Source organism: Scyliorhinus torazame, chromosome 21 (genome assembly GCF_047496885.1).
Source record: "Scyliorhinus torazame isolate Kashiwa2021f chromosome 21, sScyTor2.1, whole genome shotgun sequence".
Taxonomy (NCBI): Eukaryota; Metazoa; Chordata; class Chondrichthyes; order Carcharhiniformes; family Scyliorhinidae; genus Scyliorhinus; species Scyliorhinus torazame.
In genome coordinates this window covers 60,976,323-61,002,399 of record NC_092727.1, presented here as the reverse complement: position 1 = coordinate 61,002,399, position 26,077 = coordinate 60,976,323, and the positions used below count along the sequence as shown (strand labels likewise).

At 46.8% G+C, this 26,077-nt stretch overlaps 1 protein-coding gene across 1 annotated transcript; it reads right to left on the bottom strand.

Moving 5' to 3' along the window:
• Positions 1–1,125: 1,125 nt before the first annotated feature.
• On the bottom strand, positions 1,126–25,215 carry LOC140398311 (amyloid beta precursor like protein 2-like). Its single transcript, XM_072486860.1, has 5 exons — positions 25,192–25,215; positions 23,417–23,499; positions 20,312–20,386; positions 19,772–19,927; positions 1,126–1,857 (listed from the first exon to the last, which is right to left on the bottom strand). Exons 2-5 carry the CDS (start codon positions 23,489–23,491, stop codon positions 1,756–1,758), a joined length of 408 nt encoding a protein of 135 aa, XP_072342961.1. The 5' UTR covers positions 23,492–23,499; positions 25,192–25,215; the 3' UTR covers positions 1,126–1,755.
• Between the last annotated feature and the right edge of the window lie 862 nt (positions 25,216–26,077).

Genomic DNA, 26,077 nt, shown 5'->3' with positions numbered 1-26,077 from the left:
CTAACCTGCACATCTTTGAACAGTGGGAGGAAACCGGAGCACCTGAAGGAAATCCACGCAGACACGGGGAGAACACACAAACTCCACCCAAGATCAGAATCAAACCGTATCCCTGGCATTATGGGGCAGCAATGCTAACCGGTGTCACCCAATAGCACAACACATGTGCTTTTAGACCACACAGACACAACTTTGAAACTGAATTATTTCACACCCCATCATTTTCTTTCTTTATAGCTCTTTATGATAATAATAACAATCTTTATTAGTGTCACAAGTAGGCTTACATTAATACTGCAATGAAGTTACTGTGAAAACCCCCTTGCCGCCACAGTACAGCAGCTGTTCAGGTACACAGAGAGAATTCAGAATATCCATGGGGAGATGATGGTGCAACCGTAATGCCATTGAGTAATATTAATTTTCAGAGAGCATCGGGACATGGATTCAAATCCCAACAAGGCAGTTGGTGGAATAGAAATTAAACTAATAGAATCTGGAATATATTGCTAGTTTCAGTTATGGTGACCACAAAACTATTGACTGTGACAAAAACTCATTTAATTCACTCATCCTTCAGGGAGGGAAATCTGCCATCCTTACCTGGTCTGACCTATGTGTAACTCCAGACCCACCACAATGAGGTTAACCTCAAGTGCCCTCTGAAATGGTCCAACAAACTAATCAGTTCAAGGATAATTGGGGACGAGCAACAAATGCTGGCCTTGGCCAAAACGCCTACATCCCACGTAAAGAATACATTTTAAAGATGGTGATGTATTGATCAATACTCATGTCAATCTTATTATAAAAACTCAGCTCCGAGGATGATCACCTTCACTCTACGTCTTTGCTTCCCGCCGTGTAGATTGTCGAGCATAATCCCTCCTGCAATTAAATTTCTTGAAATCACAATATGCCTAAACGCACTTTGGCAACATATCAGAGCTGTGAACTCTCATCCAGTGTACAAATGCTGTGCAGCCTAGTCCCCCAGTCCAGGTCCCCTCTCCATGATTACCCATCCAATCAAACAATTGTATGGGTCTGACCCCCCAGAACTGCAGCAATAGAGCCAGACAAGATCCGATGTGAGAGATCCAATGTTAAAGGGGGGAAACAGAGTCCTGGAAGTAGTGTTTATTGATGAGTTTGCACTCGGTAGCCCTGCAATTTAAAGCTACCACAGTAATACAACTGATAAATGTGCATAGTTTGACAGAACAAATAGGAAATGTGCAGGGGAAACGAGCCACAGGTTTCCAGAACCTCAGTAAATGCGACGTGAATTTATAATCACACAGACGCACAATGACAAATTGAATAATCAACTCCCGGTTTCAGCTGCCAATCACAGTGTTAACCATTTAAATGTAGTTTACAGCAAAAAATCCTGCAGGTTCCATGAGATAAATCAGTACAAATCCCCTTCATATACGGTGCTCCATTAGGTAGAAATCTACAGCCTCTATTTATAGATCTTTGTGACACACAAATAAAACTGATTTAAAATAATTTTAAAAAGGAAACAACTATATCATAGTTCTCATCAGATAGATTTTCTTACGATTATACATCATATATATTGTGTATTACATTTCAAGCCCATTTAAAAGAATGGGAATCTTACAATCTACAGTAATAAGTGTTTTACACTCTGAATTGTGTATGTGAAATGGAGACCTCTAATGTTATAGATCAGTAGTTGGAAGATTGGCTGAATGTGCCGTGTTTGGCCCGACTTAGCATCTGGTGTTAGATCTGCATCTGCTCCAGGTACTTGTAGGTTGGGTTTTCATACCCATGGTTTTGCATCTTGTTCAGGTGGCGTTCCTCTGGGGTCAACATGGGATCAACCTGTAAAACCAAAGAATTGCATTGTATACAATCCAAATCACACAATTCTGGAAAACAAAAACAAGTGTTGACACTGAAATTATAGGAGAAACAACAAAAGATTCTCACGTACTGGCACCAATTTTGGTGCCTTTTTACGTTTGGACCCTAATTAAGAAACTGGTGACAGATTAGCATAGACTAGTCAGGATTCCAAGCCAACCTACCCAAGTATTGTTAATTTAAAAAAAAAAAAAATGTTTCATTGAAGTTTTTACATATCATACACTATTCGGGTGGCACAGTAGCAGTTGTTAGCACTATTGCTTCACAGCGCCAGGGTCCCAGGTTCAATTCCCGGTTTGGGTCATTTTCTGTGCGGAGTCTGCACATTTTCCCTATGTCTGCATGGGTTTCCTCCCACAAGTCCAGAAAGACGTGCTGTTAGGTAATTTGGACATTTTGAATTCTCCCTCTGCGTACCAAAACAGGCATCGGAATGTGGTGACTAGGGGCTTTTCACAGTAACTTCATTGCAGTGTTAATGTAAGCCTACTTGTGACAATAAAGATTATTACAAACAGTAAGGATAACTGTGCCAATTACAATGTACACCCTCCACTCCCCCCCCCCCCCCCGCATCTTGGGACACCGTCCCCTTCTTCATTGTTTCAGGGTCCTTTTCTGGGCCCTTCACTGTATAATGTGTAGTTATCGACTATTTACAAGTGGGCGGTGCCCTCCCCCTCCACCCTTTTGTAGTTGGGCCTCCCCTTTCCCCTCCCTGTCCTGTTTTTGACATTCCCTTGGGGGTTCCTTTTCGTGTGGTCTTGTTCTATGCTCCCAGGCCTCCGACTCCTTTTTTCCACAACTACCTCCCCCACTTGCCAATCTGTTCCTTGTGGTCATGTTGGCTCCTGTGCATCCCAGCTCCATTGGCTGTTGGAACATATTTGTGAATGGCCTCCATGCGTTGTGGAAGCTCTTCCCTGACCCTCGGATTCTGAACTTGATCTTCTCCAAGTGGAGCAATTCTGTTAGGTCTGGCCAGCCAGTCTGTAGCTGTGGGTGGTGCTGCTGATCGCCAGCCGAGCAGGATTGTCTGGTGGGCAATTAGAGAAGCAAAGGCAAGGGTGTCGGCCTCCATGAATAGTTCAGGTTGGTCCGATAGCCCAAAGACTGCCACTCTTGGGCATGGCGCCACCGTCACCCCACAATCTTGGACATTGCCTCCAGAACCCGACAAGTCTGGGGCACACCCAGAACATGTGGGCTTGGTTGGCCGGGATTCCCTAGCACCATTCACATTTGTCCTCCACCTCCAGGAAGAACCTGCTGATTTGGGTCTTGTCAGGTGTATTCAGTGCACCATTTTCAGCTGTATAAGGCACAAGGCCTTGCGAATGAGGAGGTGGAGTTGGCCCTGCACACTGCTTTGCCCCAGAGTCCCCATCCTACTTCCATCCCTAGCTCTTCCTCCTATTTTCCCAAGTTTCCTCCAGTGGAGAGCACGTCCTTCTAAGAGTCATCCATACAGGTCCCCACAGTTTTCCCTCCCCAGACTGTCCGCGTGCAGCAACTCTTCTAGCATTGTGTTTCTCAGGATTCGTGGATATGTAGTTGACTCCTTGCAGAGAAAGCTTTTTAAAACATTTTTTTTTTTTACCAATTAAGGGGCAATTTAGTGTGGCCAATCCACCTACTCTGCACATCTTTGGGTTGTGGGGGCGAGATCCAGGCAGACATGGGGAGAATGCGCAAACTCCATCAGGAAGTGACCCGGGGCTGGGTTTGAACCCAGGTCCTTGTCATGAGGCAGCATAGTTCCAGCCTCTCCGTCAGTTCCCCAAGGTCGCTAGTCTATCAACTGTGTAAAAGTCCCTATCCATCAGTGTCCCCCCTCCTCTTGGCGGTGGCATTGAGCATGGCTGGTGCAAACCTACAATTGCCACAGATGGGGGCTATGATGGACAGTTCGGTCAGAACAAAATATTGCCTCATCTGTTTCTAAGGTTTCAGGGTTGCTATCACCACTGGGCTGGAGTGTTTTGCTGGTGGGGATGGGAGTGCTGCCATGGCGAGGGCCCGGAGGGTCCTCCTTCTACAGGAGGACTCCTCCATCCTCACCCATTCCCTGTCTGGGTCCTTTACCCATCCCTTCACTCTTTCCGCTGTGGCTGCCCAGTGGTAGTATTGCAAGTTTGGGAGGGCCAGGCCTCCCATGTTTCTTCGCCTTTGTAGTACTGTTTCGGGGATTCCTGGATTCTTCCACCCACCCCCACAATCATGTATGTAGAGTGGAAAAAGGCCTTGGGGATGTAGATCGGTATGGCACTAAATTGGAAGAGGAATTGGGCAGTAAGTTCATCTTGACTGCACCCTCCCCGCCAGGGAAAGCGGAGCACATCCCATCTCTGTAGTTCCTTTTTAACAAACTCTGCGAGATTAGTCAGCTTCCACTTGTGGATCCGTGTGCAGTCGTGGGAAATCTGGATTCACAGGTTTTGGAATTTGTTTCGGACTATTTTAAATGGTAGACCCTTCAGATCTGCCCCTCCCCTCTTGAGATCACTTTGCTTTTGTCCAGCTGGGCACTTCATGATTTCTTTCATGCCGCTTTGCGGGTCAGAGATGTAGAGGAGCAGGTATACCACTTTGGTAGAAGTAGAAAGAAGTTGAACCGTGACGTCATAGCCTGCAGGTAAGGGATTGGCTGGTGACTGGCCAGTGTTTTTTTCTTTTATTTTCCCTCAGGTGTTATCGTGCGGGACGCAGAGGTTGCTGAGTGAGTGCTTGCTGAGAGGGCGAGTGAATAACAGGTAAGCTCTTTCTTTCTTTTTCTTTTTTATCGAGAGGGAATGGCAGGGAAGGCAGTGCAATGTTCCTCCTGCAGAATGTTTGAGGTGAGGGACGCAGTCAGTGTCCCTGCTGATTTCATCTGTGGGAAGTGCACCCATCTCCAGCTCCTCAGAAACCACGTTAGGGAACTGGAGCTGGATGAACTTTGGATCATTCGGGAGGCAGAGGTGGTCATAGATAGTAGCTTCAGGGATGTAGTTACTCCGATGAATAAAGATAGATGGGTGACGGTGAGAGGGGCTGGGAGGAAGCAGTCAGTACAGTGATCCCCTGTGGTCGTTCCCCTTAGTAACATGTTTACCGCTTTGGATACTGTTGGGGGGGCATACCAGGCGTAAGCCATGGGGTACAGGTCTCTGGCACAGAGTCTGTCCCTATAGCTCAGAAGGGAAGGGGGGAGATGAGTAGAGCATTAGTCATTGGAGACTCCACAGTTAGGGGGATGGATAGGAGATTCTGTGGGAACGAGAGAGTCTCGTGGTTGGTGTGTTGCCTCCCAGCTGCCAGGGTGCGTGATGTCTCGGATCGTGTTTTTGGAATCCTTAAGGGGAGGGGGAGCAGCCCCAAGTCGTGGTCCACATAGGTACCAACGACATAGGTAGGAAAAGGGATAGGGATGTAAGGCAGGAATTCAGGGAACTAGGATGGAAACTTAGATAGAGGACAAACAGAGTTATTATCTCTGGGTTGTTACCCGTTCCACGTGCTAGCGAGACGAGGAATAGGGAGAGAGAGGAGTTGAATGCGTGGCTACAGGGATGGTGCAGGAGGAAGGGTTTCAGTTTTCTGGATAATTGGGGCTCATTCTGGGGTCGGTGGGACCTCGACAAATGGGATGGTCTAACCTGGACCAGAGGGGTACCAATATCCTGGTGGGGAAATTTGCTAATGCTCTTCGGGAGGGTTTAAACTAGTTCGGCAGGGGCTTGGGAACCTGAATTGTAGCTCCAGTATACAGGAGGTTGAGAGTAGTGAGGTCATGAGTAGGATTTCAAAGTTGCAGGCGTGTACCGGCAGGCAGGAAGGTGGTTTAAAGTGTGTCTTCTTCAATGCCAGAAGCATCTGGAATAAGGTGGGTGAACTTGCGGCATGGGTTGGTACATGGGACTTCAATGTTGTGGCCATTTCGGAGACATGGATAGAGCAGGGGCAGGAATGGCTTTTGCAGGTGCCGGGGTTTAGATATTTCAGTAAGATCAGGGAAGGTGGTAAAAGAGGGGGAGGGGTGGCATTGTTAGCCAAGGACAGTATTACGGTGGCAGAAAGGACGTTTGATGAGGACTCGTCTACTGAGGTAGTACGGGCTGAGGTTAGAAACAGGAAAGGAGAGGTCACCCTGTTAGGGGTTTTCTATAGGCCTCCGAAAAGTTCCAGAGATGTAGAGGAAAGGATTGCAAAGATGATTCTGGATAGGAGCAAAAGCAATAGGGTAGTTGTTATGGGGGACTTTAACTTTCCAAATATTGACTGGAAACGCTATAGTTCGAGTACTTTAGATGGGTCCATTTTTGGTTTCCTGACAGTATGATGATGGGCCAACGAGAGGCGAGGCCATATTGGATTTGGTACTGGGTAATGAACCAGGACAGGTGCTAGATTTGGAGGTAGGTGAGCACTTTGGTCATAGTGACCACAATTCGGTTACGTTTACTTTAGTGATGGAAAGGGATAGGTATATACCGCAGGGCAAGAGTTATATCTGGGGGAAAGGCAATTATGATGCGATGAGGCAAGACTTAGGATGCATCGGATGGTGAGGAAAACTGCAGGGGATGGGCACAATGGAAATGTGGAGCTTGTTCAAGGAACAGCTACTGCGTGTCCTTGATAAGTATGTACCTGTCAGGTAGGGAGGAAGTGGTCGAGCGAGGGAACCGTGATTTACTAAAGCAGTCGAAACACTTGTCAAGAGGAAGAAGGAGGCTTATGTAAAGATGAGACATGAAGGTTCAGTTAGGGCGCTTGAGAGTTACAAGTTAGCTAGGAAGGACCTAAAGAGAGAGCTAAGAAGAGCCAGGAGGGGACATGAGAAGTCTTTGGCAGGTAGGATCAAGGATAACCCTAAAGCTTTCTATAGATATGTCAGGAATAAAAGAATGACTCGGGTAAGAGTAGGGCCAGTCAAGGACAGTAGTGGGAAGTTGTGCGTGGAGTCCGAGGAGATAGGAGAGCTGCTAAATGAATATTTTTTGTCAGTATTCACACAGGAAAAAGACAATGTTGTCGAGGAGAATACTGAGATTCAGGCTACTAGACTAGAAGGACTTGAGGTTCATAAGGAGGAGGTGTTAGCAATTCTGGAAATGTGAAAATAGATAAGTCCCCTGGGCCGGATGGGATTTATCCTAGCATTCTCTGGGAAGCTAGGGAGGAGATTGCTGAGCCTTTGGCTTTGATCTTTAAGTCATCTTTGTCTACAGGAATAGTGCCAGAAGACTGGAGGATAGCAAATGTTGTCCCCTTGTTCAAGAAGGGGAGTAGAGACAACCCCAGTAACTATAGACCAGTGAGCCTTACTTTTGTTGTGGGCAAAATATTGGAAAGGTTTGTAAGAGATAGGATGTATAATCATACAGAAAGGAATCATTTGATTAGAGATAGTCAACACGGTTTTGTGAAGGGTAGGTCGTGCCTCACAAACCTTATTGAGTTCTTTGAGAAGGTGACCAAACAGGTGGATGAGGGTAAAGCAGTTGATGTGGTGCATATGGATTTCAGTAAAGCGTTTGATAAGGTTCCCCACGGTAGGCTACTGCAGAAAATACAGAGGCATGGGATTCGGGGTGATTTAGCAGTTTGGATCAGAAATTGGCTAGCTGGAAGAAGACAAAGGGTGGTGGTTGATGGGAAATGTTCAGCCTGGAGCCCAGTTACTAGTGGTGTACCACAAGGATCTGTTTTGGGGCCACTGCTGTTTGTCATTTTAATAATGACCTGGAGGAGGGCGTAGAAGTGAGTAAATTTGCAGATGACACGAAAGTCGGTGGAGTTGTGGGCAGTGCGGAAGGATGTTACAAGTTACAGAGGGACATAGATAAGCTGCAGCGCTGGTCTGAGAGGTGGCAAATGGAGTTCAATGCAGAAAAGTGGGAGGTAATTCATTTTGGAAGGAATAACAGGAAGACAGGCGAATGGTAAGATTCTTGGCAGTGTGGATGAGCAGAGAGATCTCAGTGTCCATGTACATAGATTCCTGAAAGTTGCCACCCAGGTTGAGAGGATTGTTAAGAAGGTGTGTTAGCTTTTATTGGTAGAGGGATTGAGTTTCGGAGCCATGAGGTCATGTTGCAGCTGTACAAAACTCTGGTGCGGCCGCATTTGGAGTATTGCGTGCAATTCTGGTCGTCGCATTATAGGAAGGATGTGGAAGCATTGGAAAGGGTGCAGAGGAGATTTACCAGAACGTTGCCTGGTATGGAGGGAAGATCGTATGAGAAAGGCTGAGGGACTTGAGGCTGTTTTCGTTAGAGAGAAGAAGGTTAAGAGGTGACTTAATTGAGGCATACAAGATGATCAGAGGATTGGATAGGGTGGACAGTGAGAGCTTTTTTCCTCGGATGGTGATGTCTAGCACGAGGGGACATAGCTTTAAATTGAGGGGAGATAGATATAGGACAGATGTCAGAGGTAGGTTCTTTACTCAGAGAGTAGTAAGGGCGTGGAATGCCCTGCCTACAACAGTAGTGGACCCGCCAACACTAAGGGCATTCAAATGGTCATTGGATAGACAAAGGGACGATAAGGGAATAGTGTAGATGGGCTTGAGAGTGGTTTCACAGGTCGGCGCAACATCAAGGGCCGAAGGGCCTGTACTGCGCTGTAATATTCTATGTCCAGGAGGAGTAGATTATCCACATGGAATGAGACTGTGCTCTCTTCGGATTCCGTTCCAACCTCTTGCTGCTCTCAGGGTGATCGCCAGTGGCTCAAATGTCACGGCGAACAGGAGCGGGGACAGCAGGCATCCTGCAGCCCAAAGTATTCAATGCTGGCGGCATTGGTCCGTACACTTGCCTTGGGGACATTGTCAAGGAGTTTCACCCACAAGGTGAACTCTGTCCCCAGGCCAAACCGCTCTAATACCTCAATCAGGTTATTTCCACTCGACTCTGGCGAAGGCCTTTTCTGCATCCAGGGGTATGATTCTCTCCCTGAATGGGGTTATCACATTAAACATTCGTCTGATTTTCAGTTAGTTGTCTACTCTTAACAAAACCCGTCTGGTCTTCTGTGACCATCTATGGCACAGGGGTCTCCAGCCGCTTAGCCAGGGCTTTTGCAAATATTTGTGTGTCCAAATTGAGCAGCAAAGTGAGTCTGCATGATCCACACTCCGTTGGGTCTTTGCCAAGTATAGTTCATGGTAGATCAAGGTGAAACACAGAAAGGGCCTTGATATCAGGTTTGAAATAAGATCAAAGTGTTTCGTAACTTGTATTTTGTTCCTAGGGAATCAAGGGAGTTTTACATCTGGTGAGAAGGTTGTATTTATCAAGTTATTTAGTTCGACCATTGCAGCTTCTCACATTTACCTGTCCAATTGAATAGAAACATAGGTTACAATTCACTGGAAAAAAAACCTGCCCGGTTTTGGGTGTGTTTAGCGGAGTGTTTCTCAGCGGCTGCAGCATGGACAAAGACCCCGTTATTCAACAGCGGTTGGTCGTTTTTTAGGCCTCATGGAGTTTCGCTCCGCCGAGGCTGCACAGAGTCCTTTATGCTGGTAAGCTCCTCGCAGATGGGTACGCCATTTTGGACGGCTGGCCTGATCCCTCCCCCCATCACCCCCCCTCCCCCCCCCCTCGAGCGCCCATCCATTCCAGTTTTCAGCTCCTACCCCAACCTCGGCCAAGCCCCCAGATATACCCCCTTCCCCAACCTGGTACGGCTTCCTGGGCCGAATCCCTGGCAGTGTCAACCTGGCAGTTCCAGAGTACCCGGGTTCCATGGCATAGGGAGTGTAATGGTGCCACCCTGTCTTGTTCCCGACCACTTGGGGGTCGCTGATGGCCTGGAGGTCAATCTCACCCCACCGTGTTCCATAATGACTGGTCATGTTTGTGGGAACCAGTACTAAACGGTGCTCTGGCGCGGCTGTTAAGTCCTGGGCGGCAGAAGAATGCAAAGCATATTCAAATGAATCTAGCGCCTCGTTTAAATATACAGATCTGGATCACGCCCAGTGAGGGCGAGATCAAGATCGTGACGTCTCACAAGATTTTGTTGAATCGTGCAAGGTGTTTAGAATGTCGCAACTCCCGTGAGAGGCCTCTCACGAGATTCAACGGCTCTGTCCCGGCACAAAATCGGGCGTGACGAGGCCACTAAATTGCGCTCAAGATTCGCAAAGATAAATGTGGGCCCATTACAGACAGAGACAGGAGAATTTCTAATGAGGAATAAAGAAAAGGCAGAGAAACTGAACAAACACGCTGTGTCTGTCTTCACGGAGGAAGATACAAAAAGCCACCAAGGGATACTTACAGGACAACGGGAGTGGTGAGAATGAAGAAACAAAAGAAATTAGTAATAGGAAAAAAGGTAGTACTGGAGAAATTTCTGGGACTGATAGTTGATAAATCCCCTGGACCTGGTGATCTATATCGCAGAGTATTGAAAGAAGCGTCTGTAACGACATTGGTGCGCATTCAGGACCCTAACCTTCCCGTTGCTTGCCATTTTAACAAAAGACCCTGCTCCCATGCCCACATGTCTGTCCTTGGCCTGCTGCAATGTTCCAGTGAAGCTCAACGCAAACTGGAGGAACAATATCTCATCTTCCGGTTAGGCCGCTACAGCCTTCCGGTCTCAACATCGAATTCAACAACTTCAGATGATTAGTTCTAAAAAAACCAGACCTGCTGAGATTTCCCAGGATTTTCTCTTTCGGCCAAGATAAGGTGCTCTTTCAGAGGGCTGGTGCAGACGCAATGGCCCGAATGGTCTCCTTCTGCACTGTAGGAACTCTATGATACTATGAATACAGATTTATGAAAGGGAAATCATGTGTGACAAACGTGTTAGTGTTTTTTGAGGATGTAACTAGTAAAAATAAATAAAGAGAACCAGTGGGGCATAGATAAGGTAGATAGTCAACATCTTTTCCCAAAGATAGTGGAGTCTAGAAGTAGAGGACACAGGTTTAAGGCGAGAGGGGAGAGATACAAAAGAGACCAGAGGGGAAATTTCTTCACAGAGTTTGGTGATAATCTGGAATGAGCTGCCAGAGGCAGTGGTAGAGGTGGATACAATTTTTTCCTTTAAAAAACAGTTAGACAATTATATGGGCAGGGTGGGGATAGAGAGATATGGGCCAAATGCGGGCAAGTGAGACTAGCTTTGTGATAGAAACTGGGCGGCATGGACAAGCTGGGCCAAAGGGCTTGTTTCATGCTGTAAACATCTATGACTCTATGACGAGGTGGATATACTTGGATTTTCAGATGGCTTTTGAATAGGTCAGACACAGGAGGTTAAGAAGCAAAATTAGAGCATGTGGGATTGGGGATAATATACTTTCATGGATTGAAGATTAGACATAAAACAGAAAAGTAGAAATAAACAGGTTATTCTCATCTTGGCAAACTATGACCAGTGGGATGCCGGAAGTATCAGTGCTCGAGCCCCAATGACCACAATCAATGATTTGGATATGGGGAACGACTCAAATTTTCTGAGTTTGCTGATGACAAAAAACTAAGTTGGAATGCAAGTTGTGAGGAGGGTGTGAAGAAGCTACAAGGGGATTTGCACAGGCTAAGTAAATGGGCAAGAACATGACAGATGGAAAATGATGTGGAAAAATGTGAAGTTATTCACTTTGGCAGGAAGAACAAAAATGCTGGATATTTCTTAAGTAATGAGAGGTGGGAAGTGCTGGTTTCCAAAGGACCTGAACATTGTTGTTCATGAGTCACTGAAAACGAATATGCCCGTGCGGCAAGCAATTAGGAAGGCAAATGTTTTGGTGTTTATTGCAAGAGAATTTAAGTACAGGAATACTTAAACTTTTTTTTTAAAATAAACATTTTATTGAGGTATTTTTTGGTATTATAACAACACAATAAACAATGTACATGAAACTATAAACATAGTGCAAAAGCCGTCTCCCTCCCTTACATGTCCTACCTTTATTAACCCCCTACTCTAAGCTAAACTAACCCCCCTCACCCTTCTGCTGACGATTAATTTTCCGCGAAGAAGTCGACGAACAGTTGCCACCTCCGGGCGAACCCCAACAGTGACCCTCTCAAGGCGAACTTGATTTTCTCCAAACAGAGAAAGCCAGCCATGTCTGATAGCCAGATCTCCGACTTCGGGGGCTTTGAGTCCCTCCAAGCTAATAGTATCCGTCTCCGGGCTACCAGGGAAGCAACGTCTGCCTCTTTCTCCTCCTGGATTCCCGGATCTTCCGACACCCCGAAAATCGCCACCTCTGGACTCAGCGCCACCCTTGTTTTTAACACCGTGGACATGACATCTGCAGACCCTTGCCAAAATCCCCTAAGCTTCGGACATGCCCTGAACATTTGGACATGGTTCGCTGGTCCTCCCGCACATTTTGCACACCTGTCTTCCACCCCAAAGAATCTGCTCATCCGGGCCACTGTCATGTGAGCCCGGTGAACAACCTTAAATTGTATCAGGCTGAGCCTGGCACATGTTGCGGACGCTTTGACTCTACTCAACGCGTCCGCCCATAGACCATTCTGTATCTCACCTCCCAGTTCCTCCTCCCACTTGCGCTTCAGCTCCTCGGTCTGCGTCTCCTCTGACCCCATAAGTTCCTTGTAAATATCAGAGACATTCCCTTCTCCTACCCACTCTCTGGAAACTACCCTGTCCTGAATCCCCTTAGCGGTAGGAGCGGGAAGGTTGACACCTCTTTACGTATGAAGTCCCGCACCTGCAGATACCTGCATTTGTTTCCGCTTGCCAACCCAAACTTCTCCTCCAGCACACTCATACTCGGAAAGCTCCCCTCTATAAACATATCCCCCATCCTCTCAATCCCTGCCCGCCGCCATATCCAGAACCCCCCATCCATACTTCCCGGGACAAACCAGTGATTATTACAGATTGGGGACCAGACCGATGCTCCCTCTGCTCCCACATGTCTCCTCCACTGCCCCGAGACTCTCAGGGCCGCCACCACCACGGGGCTGGTGGAGTACCGTGCCGGCAGGAACAGCAGAGGCGCCGTAACCAATGCCCCCAGACTGGTGCCCTTGCATGAAGCCGCCTCCATACGCTCCCATGCCAACACCTCCCCCACCACTCATTTCCTGATCATGGCTACATTCGCCGCCCAATAATAGTTACTAAAATTTGGCAGCGCCAGCCCGCCCTCTCCCCGACTCCGCTCAAACATTACCTTCCTTACCCACGGGGTCTTGCCCGCCCAAACAAAACCAAAGATCACTTTGTTGACCCGTTTAAAAAAGGACCGCGGAATAAAGATGGGGAGACATTGAAACGCGAACAGGGATCTCGGGAGGACCGTCATCTTCACCGTCTGCACCCTCCCAGCTAATGACAACAGGAGCGTGTCCCATCTCCGAAAATCGTCCTTCATTTGGTCTACTAGTCGAGCCAGAGTTAATTTATGCAACAGTTCCCATTCCCGCGCCACTTGAATGCCTAGGTACCTAAAGCTTCCCCCTACTAATGTAAACGGCAGCTCCCCCAATTGCCTCTCCTGTCTCCTCGCCTGGACCGCAAACATCTCACTTTTCCCCATATTTAGCTTATACCCCGAAAACCGGCCAAATTCCCCTCAAATCCTCATGATATCTTCCATCCCCGCTCACGGGTCCGATACATACAGAAGCAGGTCGTCTGCTTTGAGCAAGATTCTGTGCTCCACCCCCCCCCCCCCCCCCCCCCCCCCCACCCCCCACCCCCCGGACCAGCCCCTTGAGGCTCTCAGAGCAATTGCCAACGGCTCTATAGCTAGCATGAACAACAGTGGGAGAGGGGGCATCCCTGTCTCGTCCCCCGGTGCAGTCTAAAATAGTCCGATGTTGTCCTATTCGTCCGTACACTTGCCACAGGAGCCTGATACAGCAACCTGACCCAGTCAATAAAGCCCCGCCCAAATCCAAACCGTCCCACTACCTCCCACAGATAATCCCATTCTACCCGATCAAAAGCCTTTTCTGCATCCATTGCGATCACTACCTCCACCTCCCTACCTTCCGGGGGCATCATGATCACATTTAACAACCTTCTTACATTGGCCACCAACGCCTACCCTTAACAAACCCCACCTTGTCCTCCCCAATAACGTCTGGAACATAACCCTCAATCCTGGAGGGCAAAATTTTGGCCAGCAGTTTGGCATCCACATTCAACAGGGATATCAACCTGTAGGACCCACACAGCTCCGGGGTCTTGTCCCGCTTCAGAATCAGCAAAATCGTGGCCTGTCACATCGTCGGGGGCAGCACCCCTCTTTCCCTTGCCTCATTGAACATCCTCATCAACACCAGCCCCAATATCCCAGAGAACCTTTTATAAAACCCCACTGGGTACCCGTCCGGCCCTGGGGCTTCACCCGCCTGCATGGCCTTCAGACCCTCCACTATCTCTTCCATCCCGATCGGGGCCCCCAGCCCTTCTACCAGCTCCCCGTCCACCTTTGGGAAATTCAGCCCCCCCCAATAAGTGCCTCATCCCCTCCGGCGCCTTCGGTCTTTCCGACCTATACAGCCTACTGTAGAAATTTTGAATCCAACCAGATTCCCATCTCCGTCATTTACTTTCCCTATCTCCCTGGCTGCCTCCCTCTTTCTAAGCTGCTGTGCAAGCATTCTGCTGGCCTTCTCTCCATACTCACAGATCACCCCCCTCGCCTTTCTCAGCTGCTCCGCCACCCTCCCTGTGGTTAACAAGCCAAACTCTGCCTGTAGCCTCCACCATTCCCTTAAAAGCCATGCCTCTGGGGCCTCCGCATACCTGCTATCGATTTGTAGTATCTCCTTAACCAGTCGGTCCGTCTCTGTCCTGTCCACCTTCTCCCTGTGGGCCCATATAGAGATCAGCTCCCCTCTGACCACCGCCTTCAGTGCGTCCCAGACCATCGCTGCTGAAATTTACCCCGTGTCGTTGACCTGCAGGTAGTTCTGAATACATTTCCTCAGCCGCTCGCACATCCCTTCGTCAGCCAAAAGTCCCACATCTAACCTCCAGTGCGGGCGTTGGTTACTGTCTTTACTAACCTGCAGGTCAACCCAGTGCAGAGCATGGTCTGAGATTAGGATCGCCGAGTATCCCGTGTCCAGCACCCCTGACAGTAAGGCCCTGCTCAAAATGAAGAAATCGATCCGGGAATACACTTTATGCATGTGTGAGTAGAAGGAGAACTCCTTCAGCCTCGGCTGCCCAAATCTCCATGGATCCACCTCCCCAATCTGCTACATGAACCCTTTTAGTTCCTTTGCCATTGCTGGCACCCTGCCCGTTTTCAAGTTTGACCGATCCAAGCCAGAGTCAATAACTGTGTTGAAGTCCCCTCCGATGACCAACCTGTGCGAGTCCAGGTCCAGTATCTTCCGCAGCATTCTCTTTATAAACTCCACATCATCCCAATTTGGCGCATTCACATTTACTAATACCACCTGCACCCCCTCCAGTTTCCCACTGACCATAATGTACTGACCTCCAACATCCAAAACTATTCTACCCGCCTCAAACAGCACCCACTTATTGATCAGGATTGCGACCCCTCTAGTCTTTGAATCCAGTCCCGAATGAAAGACCTGACTGTCCCAGCATTTCCTCAATCTAATCTGGTCAGTTACTCTAAGGTGCGTCTCCTGCAACATTACCACGTCCACCTTCAGTCCCCTAAGATGCGCGAACACACGTGCCCTCTTGACCGGCCCATTTAACCCTCGAACATTCCAGGTGATCAGTTGGGGGGTTCATTGCCTCCCCCCTTCGCCGATCAGCCACCCCCTTTTTTAGGCCCGCCTCCAGGCAGCCTCTGCCCCCAACCTCCTCTCTGTCCCTTGGCCCAAGTCCCTCCCGCGTCAGCAGAACATTCCCCCCCAGTAACAACACTCTGTAACCCAGCCCCTTTGATAAACCGAACATATGCACACCCCCCACTGCGCTTCCGTGAGCTAGCCCACCCAGCTAGCTTGGTGGCCCCCATCCCTGGAACCGGATACCCTCCCCACCCCCCGCTCATACAAACATAATCCAACATCAAACAAACCCCACACAATTGCCCGACAGAAAAACACCAAAATCTAAACAAGCACACCTCCATCCCCCAACAGCGCAAATGAAAACCTTAACTCACTCAGCTCTGCCACTGGTCCCAAATCAATACAGAAGGCATTACAAACAGCATCCGCAAAATGAAAAACGAGAAACGTTTTTTTAAAAAAAAGAACAGAGAAACAAAAAGAAAAAAAAAACATGAACGTTCAAAAGTTCTCAGTCCACCACCAGTCCTTTCCTTTTCACGAAGTCCAGCGCATCCTCAGGCGACTCGATATAAAAATGCTTTTCCTCGTACGTGACCCAGATACGGGCCGGATGCAACAGTCCGAACTTCACCTTTTTCTTAAAAAGGATCGACCTAATCTGGTTGAAGCCTGCTCTTCTCCTGGCCACCTCCACACTCAGGTCTTGGTAGAACCGCAGGATACTATTGTCCCATTACAGCTCCGTGTCTGCTTGGCCCACTGTAGAATGCGTTCCTTATCCAAGTATCTGTGGAATCTCACCACCATTGCCCTCAAGGGGTCTCCTGTTCACGGCTTCCTCACGAGTGCTCTGTGAGCCCTATCCACCTCCAAGGGTCGGGAGAATGCCCCATCCCACAGCAGCTTCTCAAACATGTCTGCGATGTATGCCCCAGCGTCCGCTCCTTCAGACCCCTCCGGGAGCCCAACGATTCTAAAGTTCTGCCGGCGGGGCCTATTCTCTAGGTCCTCCACCTTCTCCAGGAGCTTCTTCTGCTGGTCTCTCAGCATCCCCACCTCCAACTCCACCGCAGTTTGATGTTCCTCCTGCTCAGCCAGTGCCTTCTCTACCTTCTGGATCGCCCGATCTTGAGCGTCCAATCTAAGCTCCAGCCGCTCAATCAACTCTTTTATCTGGTCCAAGCAGTTCCGTTTCTGCTTAGCAAAGCCTTCCTGAATAACTTGCATCAGCTGCTCTGTTGACTGCTGGGTCGACAAACCGGAGGTCCAGTCCTCCGCATTGCTGTCTTCCGCTGCAGCTTCAACCCAAGCCTTCTCTGTCTTTTTGTTTCTGTCTTTACGAGCACCTCTAGGCCTTGTCTCCATGCAGCGATGTGGAAATTCAGTACACAATTGCCACTGTCTTCAGTTTTACAGTTCAAGTCCGGTTGAAAATCGGGGGAAAAGGTCCAAAAGTCCGACCCGAGCGGGAGGCACCAAATGTGCGACTTACTCCTTCATAGCCAGGAATACTTAATCTTGATGTTGCTGTCTCCAGCTGAAGTCTTTCTGTAGTTGCATAGAGCCTTGTTAAGACTGCACCCGAGTCTTGATCTCCTTACTTAAGGAAGGATGTGCACTTTAAATTGTATGATTCTATGATATAGATGCGAAGTGCAATGAAGATTTACCAAACTGACCACTGGAATGACAGTGCTGTCCTTTGTGGAGGATTGAGGAGGCTGGGCCTGCATTCTATAATGTTTTGAAGAATGAGAGGTGATCTCATTGAAACATAGAAATTCCTACAGAGTAGATGCAGGAAGGATGTTTCCCCTGATTTAGAGGGGACCTAGAACCAGGACAGTCTCAGAATAAGAGGAAGAGTAATATCTTCATTCAGGGTGGTGCTTCTGTGGAATTCTCTCGGCAACGAAGACTTAGGGCTAGATTCTCCGCAGCCCCGCGCCGAAATCTCGTTTGACGCGGGGGGGGGGGGTTCAACTTTTACGCCCGAATCGGCCCGGTGCTGCTCTCGTAATTCTCCGGTCCCTGGAGAATCGCTCGCGCGCAGTTTACGCGGTGCAGCTGGGGGGGGCCATTGCCAGAGGCCCTCCCAGCGGTACTTCCGACCCGACCGGCCGAGTTCCCGACGGCGTGGTTCTAACCACGCCTGTTCGGCCGGGACTCAGTCCGTGGCCGCCCAGGTGGGGGGCGGGGAGGGGGGGAAAATCAGGCGGATTAGATGGAGCGGCGCGGGGCAGATCGTTGGAACCTGCTTTGTTGGTCCACTGACTGAATCCGCCATTGCGTTAAATGCGGCCGCCGGAGGCCGCCACCGTGCGCATGTGCGGACTTGGAACCCGAAGTGCGGGAGCCCATTCGTGCAGCAAAAGCTGCAAAAAGCACTCCGGGGCCCTGCCAGCCATTTGCAGGTAGGTGAATAGCTCTGATTTTTTTTTTTTTTAAGCAGAGTCTGGCATGACACGACACAGACCATTTTTGGAGAATACAGCCCTTAGTCGTTGAATATATTCAAGCCAGAAATGGATGGATTTCTGAGATATTCAAAGATATCAAGGGAGATGGATATAGTGTGGGAAAATGACCTTGAGGTAGAAAGAAAATTGGAAAGCAGTACAAATGTGTGGGTGGCAAGGCTATCGAAGAACTCTGTGAAAAAGCAATAGTCCTCAGTGAAGGGCACAAAATGACAGAAAAAAGCCCAGCAAACGAGCAGAGTAAATTAATCACAGAATGGGCCTTTCAGCTGGAGACAGCAACATTACGATTAGAACAGTAATTTCAAAGAACAAATCAGAGAATAAGTCAAACAGTGGTCGAGTGAAAATATACTTTGCAGCGGGAAGCCAGTTGGCCATTCCAATATCAATTCTGTGAGGAACAAAATCCACTCCGATTGCCTTTTTTTTTTTACCCCAAAGGCTTGCAAGTTTCTTCTTTTCAATTATGTATCCAATTCCCTTTGAAAGTTCACATTACAGAAATTTGCTGCTTTAAAAAATCCTCTGCTTCTGTTGTCAATAAGCTTCAATCTGTGTACTTTGGTTATCCACCCTCTTGACAGTGGGAAATATTTTCCTCCTCATGTATTCACCAAAAACACTCAGTTTTTGACATCTCTACTTGATCCCTCAATGTTTCTGCCAGAAGGATTACAAACCCGGATTCCTTGGCCCATAACATCTTGGTTCTCCAGAATCGTATTTACTGAGAATCCCAATGATACACTGGGGACTTTCGCACGTAGGGTTTACCCAGCTGTTGTCCAGAAGTGTTAACTTCCTCTGGACAGTAGCGTTGGGCGGCATGGTGGTTAGAACTGCTACCTCACAGTGGAACTCGGGTTCGATTCCGCCTCTGGGTGACGGTCTGTGTGGAGTTTGTACATTGTCCCAATGTCTGCGTGGGTTTCCTCCGAGTGCTCCGGTTTCCTCCCACAGTCCAAAGACGTGCAGGTTAGGTGGATTGACCATGATAAATTGCCCCCTAGGGTGGAGTTGCAGGAATAGGGCGGGGATTGGGCCTCAGTAGGGTGCTCTTTCAAAGGGTCGCTGCAGACTCGATGGACTGAATGACCTTCAGGATTTCTATAACCATCCGACAGAAGCGATTCAAATCGCAAATCTCAGATAGTTTTCCCAGTTTACTCTGAAAGAGTTGGAAGGAAAAAAAAACACTTGTAAACACATTCCACTTCCCATCCTCATCATTCCCCAAGCTTGTGTGCAGTCTGTGGCATTATGAGCCCTGTAACTTGACGGTTACATGTCTGTCATTGGTTGTGGCAGCCAAATGAAGGGACAAATGTGGGTGTCACACAAGATGAGAAAAATCTTTCTTTCCACAGCATACTTCTAACAGTACTGTAAATAGATAAGGCAGCATGGTGGCACAATGGTTAGCATTGCAGCCTACGCCGCTGAGGACCCGGGTTCGAATCCCAGCCCTGGGTTACTGCCCGTGTGGAGTTTGCACATTCTCCTCGTGTCTGCGTGGGTTTCACCCCCACGACCCAAATATGTGTAGGATAGGTGGATTGGGCATGATAAATTGCACCTTAATTGGAAAAAAATAATTGACTACTCTAAATTTATTTTTAAAAGTGTGCAGTAAATAGATAACTTTACATTGCTCACCTCTACAATGCCATGGCTGATGGTGCCATATTGCCTCTTGCGTAGCATCACCAAGCTGATGACAATCACCGTGGCGACAGCAACTGCAATCACCAACATCCCAATCAGAGCGCTGCTACTTAAGCTGAAGCCGTCTTGCAAATTCCCATCATTGTCCTGGAGAAACACAAACACAGTCGTCTATCTTGGGAGCAGTCACCCCAAACTCAACTGAACAATTGTCAAAACAAATGTAGCCACATGCAGAGGAAAAATAAATTTGAGTAAACACAGTTAAAATTCTCAAGAAAGGGCAAGATGGATAAACAGAATCAGTACTTTGCCCCCAGGATCTTATCCAATGTTACAATTCTTTTTCTGCTGAATTACATACACTGTTTTATTTGTGACATCAATACTTTCTAAAGCAGAAGATATTCCCAAGTATACACCAGTTGGGTTTCATGAGAAAAATCATTGAGAATCAAAGTGAAATCTAGATGACATAATCACAATTGGATCTCACACTCAGAACTTCTCACCAGGAAGTGCTGTCCATACCATGTCATTGTCTCCTCCGCTGACTCGTTCTGCATTGAAAATCATTTCTTTCACATCAAAGCTCTCGTCAATTACCTGGGGAGGAGGAAAAGAGCAGCTATTAGAGTTACTCCTGCTCAGTTGTCAAGTTATCATTAGGAACAATAGAAACAGGAAAAGGCCATTGAGCCTGTTCCAGCTTTTCATTAAATCATGGCTGATCTGTAACTGCACTCCATTTACCTTTCTGATAGCCTCTTGCTCCATACACCCCCACAAAAGGAAATTAGTTTCGGTCTTCCCTTTCAAGTCACCTAAGAGTTTTCCATGTTTCAATGAGAACACCTTCAGATAGTATAGACCCAACGCACTCAGCTGCTCAAAGAGCATCCCTCTCATATCGGGCACCAATCAAGTGAAACTTTGCTGTAACATCTCCAAAACTGTGCACAGTTCCCAGGTGTAACAAGACTTCAATATTCTTGTACTCCAATTTCTCCTTGCAATGAATGTCAAAAGCCATTGCCTTTCTAACTGCTGCTTTCTGCACCTGCATGCTGACTTTGCATTCATTGTACAAGTTCACTCAAGTCTCTCTGACTAAATGGGCAGCACGGTGGTTAGCCCTGTTGCCTCAAGGCGCCAAGGTCCCAGGTTCGAGGTTCGATCCCGGCTCTGGGCCACTGTCAGTGTGGAGTTTGCACATTCTACCCACGTTTACGTGGGTTTCGCCCCACAACCCGAAAGATGTGCAGGCTAGGTGGATTGACCACACTAAATTGCCCCTTAATTGCAAAAAAAGAATTGGATACTCTAAATTTAAAAAAAGTCTCTCTGACTATCAACAATAAGTTTCAATCTTTTTAAAAAATTCTGTGTTTCCATTTGCTATTCTTATTGTCAAAGTGAATGACCTCATTACATAGTCCATCTGTCACCTTGGTGCGCATGCACTTAATCTGTCTAAATCTCTTTGCACCCCGCTCATAGTTTACATTCCCAACCAGCTTTGTATTGTCAACAAATTTAGAAACATGAATATAGATTGTAAATAGCGGAAGGCCCAGCACTGATCCTGCGATACTCCACTAGTCACAACTTCCAACTTGAAAATGACCCATTCATCCCTGGTCTCTGCTTCCGGTCTGCGAACCAATCCTCTATCCATGTTAATATATTAACCCCAACTCCAAGAGCCCTTATCTTGCACATGAACCTTTTGTGTTTTCACCTTATCGAATGCCGTTAGCAAATCTAAGCAAATCTTTTATCTATCATACTAGCTACATCCTCAAAAATCATTAAATACCATTTCCCTTTCGGAAGACATGTTAACTTTGCCGGATTACACAATGATATTCCAAATGCAGTAAGACTACTTTAATAATATATTCCAGAATTTTCCAGATGACTGAAGTCAGACTAACTAGCTTTAGTTCCCTTTTTTTCTCTCTCGCTCCTTTCTTGAACGCGTTACAGTTGCCTACTTCCAATATATCAATCAACGGAATTTTGGAAAATAATAACCAGCACATTCACTATCTCTGTACCTATCTCTTTTAGATCCCTGGGATGTAGGCCATCAGGTCCTCTGGGCTTGTTGGATTTTAGTTCAATTTATCCACTATGTTTTCTCTGCTCAAATTAATATTTTTAAGTTCCTCACTCTTAGCAGATAGGTAAACCACTATTTCTGCTAAGCAATTTGTCTCTTCGCCGATGAACAGAGGGGCAAAATATTTGATAATTTGTCTGCCTTTTCCTAATTCTCCATGATAATTTCCCCATCTCTCATTCTAAGGGACCAACATTTACTTTAGCCACTACCGCATCCTATTTATTTACTTCTAAAAGCTCTTACAATTTGTTTCATAGAATTTACAGTGCAGGAGGCCGCCATTCGGCCCAATGAGTCTGCACCGGCCCTTGGAAAGAACACCCGACCCAAGCCCACATCTCCACCCTATCCCTGTAACCCAGTAACCCCACCAAACCTTTTTTTTGGACATTAAGGGCAATTTAGCATGGCTAATCTACCTAACCTGCACGTCTTTGGACTGTGGGAGGAAACCAGAGCACCTGGAGGAAACCCACGCAGACACGGGAAGAAAATGCAAACTCCACACTGTCACCTGAGGCCGGATTTGAACCTGGGATCCTGGAGTTGTGAGGCAGCATTGCTAACCACTGTGCCACCATGCCGTCTCCGGGTGCTCCTGTTTCCTCCCACCGTCTAAAGATGTGTAGGTTAGGTGGTTTGGCAACGCTGGGTGTCCAAAAGGTTAGATCGGGTTGCGGGGATGGGGTGGAAGCTTGGGCTTAAGTGGGGTGCTCTTTCCAGGGGCCGGTGCAGACTCAATGGGCCGAATGGCCTCCTTCCGCACTGTAAATTCTATGATTCTAAGTCAAAGAGTTTCCCTCAAACTGTCAGACAAGTTAGTCTGCCAGAATCTGGGAGCGCGCGAGAGGTCATGAAGGTGGGTGATGGTTCGGCAAATTAGTGAGGATTTGATGTGCGGCTGGAAGCTTTGCCTGGTTTGCGCCAGGGAGGGGAGGTGTTACTCGAGAGGTCGTATGTGCAGATGCCAATGCACCATAAAAGATACCAGTCTGGGAAAGAAAATGAATAGAAGTCAACCCTTGGGAGCCAAGAATCACTCTGCGTTGGGTCTGGGAAGATCGAGAGATTGCTTAAGGGACAGTGTAAATTATATTGCTGAACTAGGATTTCAGTTGTGTTCAATGTAAAAGGGAAAATTCTATTCTGTAGTTTACAGTAGACATTGTCCACAAAAATAGTGTTTAGTCAAATGATGCTTTTAGTCTGTTGCAGTGAGTCATTAAACATTACATTTTCTTCAGTCTTCCTCTTGAGCTATCAACTGGAAGTTGAAATTATTGTATTTAAAGTTATTTGTTTCTATAGGGATAGTAATAGCATTGCAATCATGGTTTGTTGTCAGAGATCAACCAATTTTAAAATAACCAGGCTAATACTGAATGCACACCGAATCATAGTGCAAGAAATATTGACTTGAACCAAATCCATCAAAACATACAAATGAATAAACCCAAGATCTCTCAGATTGGATCAGGTGAGAAGATCTTAGGAAAGTTGTTCCATACCACATTCTCATTAACATTGTTCTCATCGCTGCCGATTGCATTCTCATCAGGAATCAGTCCTTCAGGATCAATCATCCCAGAACCTATTCACAATACAATTACTCTTATGATATGTACACAGCATGATGAACATCATTAATTGTGTGAAAGATTGAGAAGCACTGGAAGCACAAAAATGACTAACAAAGCTGTGAAACAGATTCAAATTGACTGCAATACATTTCGAAATGAAAGCTCGAGATATTGGAGTCTGATTTAACCCTCGCCTCAGTTGCTGTCTGTCACCTTTGAACTTACCAAAGGTTGGTACTGCTGCCTCAGTGCCGGGAACCTGGGATCAATTGCAGCCTTGGGTGACTGCCTGTGTGGAGTGGCAGTTTGCAAATTCTCCTGGTCTCTGTATGGGTTTCCTTCTGATGTTCCGGTTTCCTCCCAGTCTAGGTTAGGTGGATTGGCCATGCTAAAATTGCCGCTTCACTTCTAAAGATGTGCAGGTTAGGTGGGGTTACGGGAATAGGGCAGGGGAAGTGGGCCTGGGTAGAGTGCTCTGTCAGAAGGTTGGTGCAGACTTCATGGGTCAAATGGCTTCCTCTGAACTGCAGGGATTCTATGGATTCTGAGATACTAAGCCATCTACACAGCTATCTGTCTGATGTCTCCTAAGGAAACAAATTGTAGCTACCGATGTGCAGAGACAAGTTGCCTAGGCCAACACCTAGGGCAACAAAACCGGTGCTGATACCCAACCAATTAAAATGGTGCAGTGGTGAGGTTTCTACCATTGTCCAACCAAAGCACTCAACCCATCGGGTCACTTGATACAAGGTTACCTGGAGCTAAATGAGAAGAATCTCAGCACTCTTGTATCATTATTGAACCTGGCTGACTGTTTTTGTTGTGTTTTGGAGTACTACATCTTTCCTACTCGGCAATTCAGTCTGCCACACGTAGCCCACCTGGTTCCAAAATTCCAGCACTTCGAATGTCATCTTATACCGACTTGAAAAGAAAGAAGTCCCACCCACAATTTAGAATTAATTAACTATTGTACTGGTCGCAACATTAGAACCTTGAGAAAATAGTTGTGATTATTGCAATCTGGGGCCCAGAGGGCGAGGATCAGATCTATGAGCTGCCTCCTCCTCAATCGTTGATTTAGCATTCAAGTCACAGGGTTACGAGAAATGAATGTTAACCAATTCAACATTGACATCGACATTCCAAAAGGATTAGTGAAGTGTGAAATCTGGGGGTCAGGATGAAGGATAGGAGAATTAGGACAGAGTGCATTCATTACAGCTTTGGAACAGCTGTTAGCTGCCTGAGCCGAATGTTTGGGCTCATGCTGTAATTCTCCTGGAAACAGTCAGCAACTGAGCTCACCTAAAGAGAATGCAGGCTTGTAATCCAAAAGCAAAAACATTAGAAGTTTTACATTGGAGCAGGTGTCTTCGGGCTTAGGAAATCAATTAAAAACAGTGGCCAATTTCTTCACATTCATTGGGGAAGTTAACAATTTTCCAAGGTTCAGGACAATAGAAACATTCCAAATATAGTTCAGACAAGTAACAAGAACTAAAACAGCAGAAACTAGGATGGCATGCAGGTCAGTGAAGTCTAGGACTGAAACAAAATTACTCATCATAACAACAACAAATACATGATGTGCAATTGATTAAGGTGGAGGAGGAGATAGCAATCAAAGCAAATGGAGGATCAGGCTGCGGAGGAAGAATGAGTGCGAGAAGTGACACCTGGGACAGTTTTAAACCAACCTTTCTTAATTGCTGGCCACGAGTCCGGCACTGTGCCTGGCAGCGAAGACGTTAAGAGAAATCGAATAATGTAAAGATCAAGAAATAAAGAAAGGGACAGACTGAATTCTCTCTTAACATTTGTAAACTTGTGTCACTTTGAAACAAGTCCAAATATTTGTGTATTAGAGTTCCACCTACATCAAACAGAGGAGGTATCAGATGTGATACCTGACTTTATTCGTGTAAACTGTGTTTTTTTTGCCTGCTCAGAGCTGAAACTAAAGGTGTCAGAATTCTGGGCCGAGCTCATCACAGCAACATCGTGCTCAAGGGCAACAACTGGGAGAGAAAAGAATTGGGACAATTGTTCTGAACCATTGGCTGAATTGGTCCACATTCTGCTTAAATTCAAGAAGCAAACAAATGTTGGTTCTTATTAAATGATCACAAGAAAAACTCAAATTATTGGAGAAACACACGATATTCTGAGATTCTGAGATGCACGTTTGTTAAAATGGACTGGAAAGACACTAGTTATTACATCTGACTGACCTAGCTGCTTTAGACTGACATCCAGAGCCTGAAAATGGAAATGTGCTGCAGCTACAAGCACCAACAACCTCCAAACATGGAGTGAACAAACTGAGCAAAGTCAGAAGTGCATTCATGCCTCAGTGCCCTCTCTGATTCTCAAGCAGCACCTGAGATGCAATTGGGGATATGGATCAAATATAAATCTGACCATTTGGTTTAAAACCAACATTTTTATTTTTTTTTAAACACAGTATGGCATTTTCATTTTTACCACAATAGAGACTGGGATCAAACCACCCAAACTCGTTTCAATTTGAACTGTAGGAACTCATCAAGAATTTCATTCCATCAAAAAACAAAGACCTGGATT